The 9,632-nt window shown below is 46.9% G+C and overlaps 1 protein-coding gene across 1 annotated transcript in view; it reads right to left on the bottom strand.

Moving 5' to 3' along the window:
* LOC115328957 (phenylethanolamine N-methyltransferase-like) overlaps window positions 1-1,643 on the bottom strand; it is a 104,265-nt gene extending 102,622 nt beyond the window's left edge. Inside the window, exon 1 of the mRNA XM_040211248.2 lies at window positions 1,514-1,643. Within this exon, the coding sequence (XP_040067182.2) occupies window positions 1,514-1,643 (130 nt within the window). The remainder of the gene's footprint in view (window positions 1-1,513) is intronic.
* Window positions 1,644-9,632: the final 7,989 nt, after the last annotated feature.

Consider the following 9,632-nt stretch of genomic DNA (forward strand, 5'->3'; position numbering starts at 1 on the left):
ATAATCGAGCAGGACAGATAATTCTTGTCTGTCCACTTACCGCCACGAGCTTCTTGAAGAGGAACATAATCACTCGGTGTCCTCCTCTCCCCGTCTTCGATCGCAAAAAACAAACAAACACACACACATGCACAAAAAAAAAACGAACAAAGGAACTAAAAAAGCGGATTAGGTTGCCCCCTGCTTTCTTTCTTTTTAAAAAATGCTTTTTTGAATTGACATTGTTAGTGTCTAAAAAAGAGTTTAAAAAATTAGGGGCTTAATGTTGCAAAGAAAGGATTTGGGGAACTGAAGAGTGTCAAACCTCCCTTTCCGCTGGTCAATACACGTGACAGTGTGACTGCGCTCAACTTTACATATATAAAAACAATCTTTTCTTCTATGTTTTTTTCTTTTTTAGGGGGGGGAGGGGTTGTGAGAAAAATTTGAGGGATTAGAACGAATCTTGTACGTAAATATGTAAGGGAATTACTTAAAAAGTACTCTAGCAAATATCTAATTATCCCATTGACCATAAACTTTAAACATTAACCTACTTGTAGAGACGGAGAAAGAGCTATAATTTATTAGCATCGACCAATTCGTTTTGTTATATCGCTAAATAAGTTGAGATTCCAAATGTATATATATATATATATATATATATATATATCAGTCCAGTTTGGATATAAGGTGCCTGGAGAGAGTCTCCATCTGGTGTTTTTATCGCGCTCTAAACAGTGATCCCTTGATTTCCACCTGATGACGTCATACAAATGTCACGCTGTCGCCGGCCGCGATCTTGGCGGCGTCACATCCGACAGCGTCGCACGCTGGCTCTTGTTATGACATTTTTTGCCACGACGTCGGGATGACTTTTGATGTATGGCCGAGATTGGACGCGCGCCTAGATGCACCAGTCGAAGACGCATTCCGGGCACCCTAAAGTTCCAATTATAAAAATCGTCGGCTTGGTTAGCTTTCCAGCCCGCGCTCATTAAATGGGGGATTCAGTAGCTGCCAATACACACTGACTTCCAGGATATGACAAAAAAAACCTCTTTTATTAACTTTTTTTTTGCTTTAATTGTGACCTAATTTATCGCATGCATTGCAAGCCAGCGCTCTCTGGTGTTGTGCCAGATTGATCTAAGACAGCTTAAGCTTATCATTGTTTTCAACTTTTAAGCCCACAATTCTTTCATATTCGATCCGAGTCTCTTTTGTTTACAATCGTTTCCTCTTCTGAGCTTGATTTTATCCTTAGTTGGTGATGACGCAGGCTAGAGTTCCTACAATGAACTCCTCGCATCTCCAGGTTATTTTAATAAACAAGAGTAATATCATTACTAATTAACTCCGCTTTATCCGTCCAGCCTCAACTGAGCAAGCATAAGTTATAAACTTGGCATTTACGCTCAGTGAAGATCAAGACGCATTTTTCTAGAGAACCTACACGGTACATTTTAGTCGGAGACCTCAAGGAAAAAGACATATCAAAGGCTAAAACGAAACAAAAAATATATTTGCTTACGAGATTCAAAAACGAAGTGAAGTTCCCTCTGGTAGAAGTACCACAGGAAGCTGTTCTCGCTGACCAGGTCCGGAAATTCGGTGGCCACAAATTTTCGCCTGTACTCGCTCCGAAGCTGTTCATGATTCATGGTCCCCGTTTGCGTGTCTCGTGCAGTGGCGTCGGGATCCTACGCTTGTGTGTATTATATGAATGAGCGACGGTAGCAAATGCAAGTATAACTGGACGCTTTGTAACTTTTCTCGATATTATACGTGCGCTTTTTGGAAGTTATGAGAAAAAAAAAAGAGGGAGAGAAGAACGGGGGGGGGGGGTCAGGTGTTAGTGCTCAATTTTCAAAGCAGGTGAAAGGTTGCAGCAAGTGTTAAAAATATGGAAAGTTATTATTCTGCTACAACCTTCTCCAACAGCTGCTATGGGGGGGGAGCGTGCTGTTCTCCCTTTACCAAGTTACGGGGAAACAAAGTGCAGACCGACACGCGGCGCTGTTTTTCCTACCACCACGGCCGGAAGGCCGCGCATGCGCAGCAGCTATGTGGGCAAAAGCTGCCAGGTTCTCCATGTTTTCGACATTGCGCTCTATGGCGTGCGCTTGCTGACGTTGTAAAGACGTTTCTAGCTTTATTTGTGCGTCGTATTTTCTGCCTCCGTATGTCGTCCGTTATGCCCGACTATTTGAGCTTGCTACGTCAGCCTGAATGGTAGCCATATTGAAACAAACCGTGCGTGGACGGCGTTGCCTTCGACGATCCGTACTCCGTAAACAAGACCTGCCCCTACAAAAATATGTATGGACGTCCTATGTCCATACCTTTGCCGTTCTATTACCCCTTTGTCCATCCTATGGATTCCTGTAGACAGTTCTTAGACCGTCTATGTACAGAGCGCGACACTGTTAGCGCGAACAAGCGATCGCCGGTTTTTCCAGTTTTTCTCTTTGAAACCAAGGGATGTCGTCCAAGTTATTATCGCTACGGAAAGAGCTCATTTGGTTCTTTAATGTATGCAATAAAATTCCGTGCTCACTAATACTATTTAAAAGTAAAATGCGAAAATGCGCCGTTGTCGTGTTCGCGCTAACAGTGTCGCGATGTGTACCACTGGTTTGTCACAGAACGGCCACAGCAAAGCTATAGAGATCTCCGCGAAAGAAAAAGTTTTTCATTCCTTCCTATTTCCGTTATAGGGACCCGGTGAGCCTATGGACATCCTATTGCCTCTCTATGGCGTGAGCTATATATTGGTACATTAATAAAGTGATGCCGGGTAGACGTTTTCTTTAGGTGTAGCGAGGTGTCCGAGTTAAAGGGTTGTTAATTAACTCCCGGGTATCAATATGTTACATTGATGTTTCAAGGCATATCAAACCTCAGGGCATATTCATTGTGGAAATGGAAGTGTTTAGTATGTGCCGGAATAATATTTCTACTTTCTCAGTGGGAGGTACGCATATGTGGGTCTCTGCGGCCCCCGTAGATATTCGCAACTTTCACAACCCATATGGGGCGCACTGTGCCTATCAAAATGGCGGTCTTCTGGATTATCGTCGTAAAACAGCGGTATACTAGGCTGGGTTTGCGAACGACGCGCAAGTAATTCTAGTTATGCTATATACGCGCAGTATCAAAGCCTTATTTTATTTTTTTTTCACGTCAGGAAAGTGTAGGCAAGTCATTTTATTATGAGGCCAATCATCCAGGAGCTAGGGAGCGCGATTCTCACACCGCGGTACCACCATCGCTTAAAGTGGCTTCTCTATGGACCCCGCAGGGACTCCGTGCAGACCCTGTATGGCTTCTCTGCAGACCCCATAAGGAGCCCGTGTAGACCCTGTATGGCTTCCCTGTGGACCCCGTACGTACTCCCTATAGACCTTGTATGGCTTTTTTGCAGACCCCTAGGGACCCTACACTCTTTAATATGTCTTTTACAAAGCACGTTTTTGCGTAAAAACAAATGGCAAAAAAGCTCTTTTTGTAGAAACCATTATTGGAGATTAGTACAAAAAGACACGAGCGTGATGTTTGCATACACTTTTAGCTTATAGGGTTTTGCGGAGCAATTAATATTGTTTTTATACAGTCATGCCTCACCGGTGACTTCAGGTAGCGCGTCCCGACCTGGGTGCGTCCTAACTTCGGTGGCAATTCGCGGCGCGTCCGCCTGGGAGACGGGGGTTGGCATCCCTGAAATCCGTTTTTTACCGTATACACCAACTCATGTTTACCAACAAACCGGAGCGCCCCTATCGGACGCCACCGGCGCCGCGCATGCGCGTTGGACGGTGGGCAAGAAGCCCGCCGTCGCCCATAAACAAACCATTGCATTGCGTTGTTTTCGGCGTCGGTGGGAGTCCCCGTGCTCTTTTTCGCATTGGAATTGTTGATTTTACGTCCTCCTAACAATGCCTGACTACTTGGGCGGCTTCAGCAAAAATAACGAGGCAAAACTTTGTGCGAATAATGTGCCTTGCGGCAATTTATTTCACGTGGACGCCGCAGAATGGGCGCTAAAGCCTGACTCCCACGATGAGATTCTGCTCGCTATTTTCAGTCGCAACGTCGCTCGGGCTGCGAAAGAGTGCACCCTAGCTGAGATGGTGGACGTCGATACTGAAAACCACAAGTAGAATCGGGCGTTACAAATCGGTGATGGCCACTGGTAACAATCATCATCTTCTTTTATCTACTGTTTACACTTGGCCTACTTACCCCAACCAACCTCCAAAAGTGTTGTGAGGCCTGCGCTTAGTTCTTATCTCAATTACCGGGTCAACGTTTGGTTTACAAGCCGCTGTCGTTTGAACGCGCTGACGACAAAAAGCAGACAAGTTTGAAAGAGCCGACGACAGTTCGAACGCATGCGAAATGGAGTGCGGGCAAGAAGCACCGCGTTCCGCGTCCAGAAACCATTGGAATGTCATGTTATCGGCGTCTGCATGAGTCTGCATACTCTTTTTCGCCTTGGAATAGTCGATTATACGTCCTCAAAGCAATGTCTTACCACTTTAATTGCCTGAGCGGAACTTTTAAGGTACGTTACACCGCTAAACTTTGTGCAAATAATTTGACGTGCGGTGATTCATTCGCGTGAACGCCACAGAATGGACGCCAAAACCACGATGAGAATATTCTAGATAATTTCGGTCACGACGTAGCTCGTGCTGCAAAAGTGTAGAAGGTAGCGGCGATGATTGACGTCGATACTGAAATTCGGAACCGGAAACAGACCAAACGTAACAAGTCGGTGATGGCCACTGGTATCAATGATAAACATCTTGTATGTACTGTTTACACCGAGCCTACTTAAGTCGTTTGAGGCCTGCAATTACTTCTTATTGCAAACACCGGGTTAAAATTTGGTCTACGGGCCGCTTTTGTTTGAACGAGCAGACGACAAAAAGCAGACAAGTTCGAAAGAGCAGACGAAAGTTCGAACGATCAGGCGGTTGCGTGGATTTGAAGACTCACTGAATCCGCGGGTGGCCCTCACAACTTGGCGGTTTTCTCTCGTTCATGTTGGAACAAAACAAATACATATAGCGACCACAAAGTGTTGCCCGCAGAAGCAATCGTAGTTCGACAGCGTCTAGTTTACCCTTTTCACGGCTACCATCCACGTACTGGGACGAATGGAGCGGGCAGAAACACATGAAAACTGATCTTCAAACCTTTCCAGACTCTTTTGGTCCAGCCCCTGTCACAGCATTTTGACGAGAACGCAGGTTTTTTGTCTGGTTTCTCCGAAAAGAACACAATGATGCATGTCTCGCACGGCGACTTCTGCCCACCGCTCCAGATCGGAAGTGCGTCCGACGCGCCACCACTGCGGTGTGACGTAGGAGAGTTGAGTTTGTGTATATGTATCGGCGCCAGAATGGTCGATTAAAGCCAAAGCAGAACAGTCACATGCTGTCGAAAATCGATAGCCCCAAACAAACACACGCGGTCGTGCAGTTATCCGAGTGGCCGCTGCGGAGGAATGGTGGCGTTCCGATCGCAGTTAGTTTGGTTTTTGAGTGCAGATCGGTGCCACTTTTTCAGAGTAAGCTTTCTAGCAGTCTCCCAACTGACTTGTTCTAGAAACATTGGTCGGTGCGGACCCCGTAGCGGACCCCCGCAGACTGAGTGGTTTCTCTGCGGACGCTGTAGGGACTCCCTGTAGACCTTGTATAACTTTTCTGCAGACCCCATGAGGACCCTGTGTAGACCTTGTATGGCTTCCCTAAAGACTCCCTAGGGACTACTTGTAGACTTCGTATGGGTTTTCTGCAGGCACCCTATAGCCACCGTAAAGACACTGTGCAGACACCCTATGGAGCCCCTATGGACTCTATATGGTGTCTTACCATAGAGTGGGTATAGGATGACCACACATCATCTATAAAATAGGACGTCCATAGAACGTCCGTTGGCCAATATTCCGTAGGACAGCCATAGGACGACTACATGGAGGCGACATCGGCCGTGGTTTGCCTATAGATGCCTTTTGCTCTGCCTATGGACGTTGCTCTATAGAACGTCCTAGAAGTGTCCATACATATTTTTGTAAGGGTGGTACAGTTCCTACGCGAAGTAATTATGTTCAGTTTCTTCATGAACGTAATGTTTCTTGAAATATGACTTTACGCGTATCTGAACCATCGAAACAGTAAAACGAGTTAAGTCATAATTGAACAAAAGTAACGAAAAAAGTAACGTACGCTACTTTTTATCAGTAACGGTTCTGAATTCCTTTTATTTTGAGGCAACGTAGGTCGGTGACGCGTTCCTTTTATTTGCAAGTAACGAGTAACGTATCTAGTTACCTTTGTTTTTTTTCTGTTTTCGATCTTCCGCCTGATCGCGCGAGCGTAGCGATCCACCGGCGGGCTCTTGGCCGGTGCGTTGTGCTCGAAAAACTTGGGAGCAAACTCCTGGTGGTCTCGAACAGACGACGGTTTCCCTGCACATAAGCAAGCCTCAGGACGGACATTGAAATGGAAGCCATACTTACCTTCAAGAAAGTGTTTGCCGCACAAACGGTCGTTCGCGCGGGGCGACCATTATTTTCAGTCGACGGATGTTATCCGCCTTCTGCGCCCTTCAGAGTCAGCCGGGAACTTGTGGAAAGTCACCCCGCTAATTTTTCTGTACCCTTCGGTGCAAATAACGACTACACAACTTCGCGGCATGCTGAGATGCTATGACGCTCATGCAGAACGTGCGCCCTTTTGCCGACACCACCCGGCTCTAGCGCGATCGCAGCGCCGCCGCAGCTCCGTGACGTGAAGCACGCGTGTCGGTCTATAACATGTGTGAAGCAGGGAACGGAAAAAAGTGGGAGCTCATGCGGCGTACTCAAATATATGCACCTTTTAAAAAGAGGGAAGGAGAGATTCACCGAGGAATTCCTTGCAGCACGACGAGAATATGGACCTGCTTGAAATACAGGGGCTTAAAAAATCGTCGCACTAAAACACAGATCGTATGATCGATTCCCTAGTTTTTACACATAACCCTTTCAGCGACATTTCATGGGCGCCGCCATCTTAACGTCACGTGACCCTGCCGCCATAGCCGACCTTCAGTTTCTCTACAGTGGCTTAAAGTGGGTAGTGTAACGAACGAAACCGGAGAAGCGGCACAGCGTTTGAAGACGGCCGCGGGTGGCGCTGGCGCTTGCAGCAACGTCGTTCCGGCTATGGCTCCGGCTAGGCCGCTTGGTCAGCTTGGCTCCGGCCAGCTCCGGCCGATTCGCAGCTGTCGACTACACTGTCGTCTGCTAGTTTCATATTTTTATTCACCTTCAAACACAAATCATGTCGTTGGAAGTTCCCTGGAAACAAATAATTGTTTTTGAGGTGTTTATATTAGTTATGAAGCGTGTTAGGGTGCCTCTATCTGCCGGCCGATCGAGGTAACCTAACGGAGCTGCGGATCGAAGCTCCACCTACACCGTCTTCCAAGGAGCGGCCTTTCCCGATGCACGGTGGAGGCTGCGCGGTAACTACACTACCCCCTTTAAGCAACTGTAGTTGCTCGCCGTGTGTGCTGCGCCTGCCGCCACCGGAGCTGTTTTTGTGTTCTTTTACGTTGCGCGTTGAAATCGTGTGTTTTCTTTAGGTCTTTTCAATATTTCGGGCTTTCATTTAATTATTTGATATCTATATTTGAACATAGCTTTTGTATTTTCTTATTTATCGTATGGAATCGGACAGCGAATGGATCGACGATGCAAGATTACGGCTTAGGCTTCAGAGACAATGTAAGTTCATCACATTCTGTCGTTTATTTTCGCTAATAAAGGGCAGTCAACACCATTGCGACATATGGAAATTTCAACTGACGCAGTAAGGCTATCGCAGTCGTGCTTCTCGGTGCATGTGCGCTCTTTAGAGATCGTTTCCGTAAGTAAAAGCCGAACCGCATGTAAGCGACGACACGAGCGACGGCGACAACCACGAGAGTCGGCGACGAAGATTTCTCACTGCCACCCGTCGCGTCGCTCGGTTTTTGGATTTCTAAAAAACGTCGCCCACCGCCTTGGTCGCTTGCTTCCGTCGCTTTAATGCGATTTGCCTCGTCGCGCGATTGACCGAGCGACAGCGAAGCGGGTCGCCGTCACTTGTCTCGTCGCTCGTCAAATCGCTTACACGCGGTTTAAACTCATTTAATTTCGATGCACACAGCACTGAACCATTGGCGCCTCGATATGAAGTATAAACCGCATTCAAGTGTTTTGGCGAGCAACGAGGAGAGCGACGGCGACTCGCTTCCCTGTCGCTCGGTCAATTGCGTGACAAGGAAAATCACATGGAAGCGGCGAGAGCAAGCGACCAAGGCAGTGAGCGACGTCTTCTAGAAATCCAAAAACCGAATGACGCGACGGGTGACAGTGAAAAATCTCCGTCGCTCGTCGCTGACTCTAGTGGTTGTCGCCGTCGCTCGTGTCTTCGCTCGCTGAAGCGCTTACATGCGGTTCGGCTTTTACTTACGGAAACGAGGTCTAAAGCGCGCACATGCAGCGAGAAGCACGACTGGGATAGCCTTACTGCGTCAATTGAAATTTCCATATGTCACAGTAGTGTTGACTGCCCTTTATTAGCGAAAAAACGACAGAATGTGATGAACTTACATGGTCTCTGAAGCTTATAGGTCATAATCTTGCATCGTCGATCCATTCGCTGTCCGATTCCGTTCTATAAATAAAAAAATACAAGATCTCTGTTGAAATATAGATATGGAATGATTAAATGAAAGCCAGAAATATCGAAAAGACCTAAAGAAAACACACGATTTCAACGCGCAACGTAAAAGAGCACAAAAACAAAGCTCCGGTGGCGGCCGGCGCAGCAAACACGGCGAGCAACTGGATGTCACCTATGGCGGCCCGGAAGGCGCGCGGAGGGCGCGCCGACTGGTGGCTGCTCCAGTAACTGACTCCGTGAAAGCGTCTATACGCACCAGCTGCTTCGGCCCGAGGATCGCAACTTTGTTTGCCCGAGAAATCGCCGTGTCGCGCAATTCTCTTCCCTACCTCGTGTGAGACTGAAGCTCCAATATTTGTACTTAGTCCTTAGGGAACGCCGCAAACTAAATGTTAAGCAGTATGTCACCTTTGCCCACAGGGAGAGTCGCTCTTACTCCCAAAAAATTAAATAAAATTGATTTACAAATGTTAATACGATTTGCGATTGGCAATAAATATACTTGTCTAGTGTCGCATAGCATCTTATATTGGCACAGTAACTGAACGTATCTCAAGTCTTGTGCATACACTAATCAAGAGTATTTCCTTCTAAAATCGAGGATACTCATCTCTTTTTATAACGAATCGCATCACTATATGCTCCCGATAATCTGTTTCTTGTCTCCGTTAATGGGGCTTTGCTTTATAGGCTCCTTGCACATGACGTCATTTCCGATGCGCTCCAGAGAAAAGGGGAAGAAGGAGACCCCCTCCTATCAGGATCCTCCTTTGTGCCTCCAGGATTTGCGCCGGCGTCGCTATTCTCCCCCCAGAAGATTATAGAAGATTAACCTGTCACTCAAAATTCTTACAAAAGCAGCTTCGCTCTCCTCCTTTTACTTGGTGTTCAAAAGGAGGCGATGTGACGTCAGTGCAAGGAGCCTATAAT

Source organism: Ixodes scapularis, unplaced genomic scaffold, assembly GCF_016920785.2.
Source record: "Ixodes scapularis isolate PalLabHiFi unplaced genomic scaffold, ASM1692078v2 PGA_scaffold4__175_contigs__length_147842914, whole genome shotgun sequence".
NCBI classification, from domain to species: Eukaryota; Metazoa; Arthropoda; class Arachnida; order Ixodida; family Ixodidae; genus Ixodes; species Ixodes scapularis.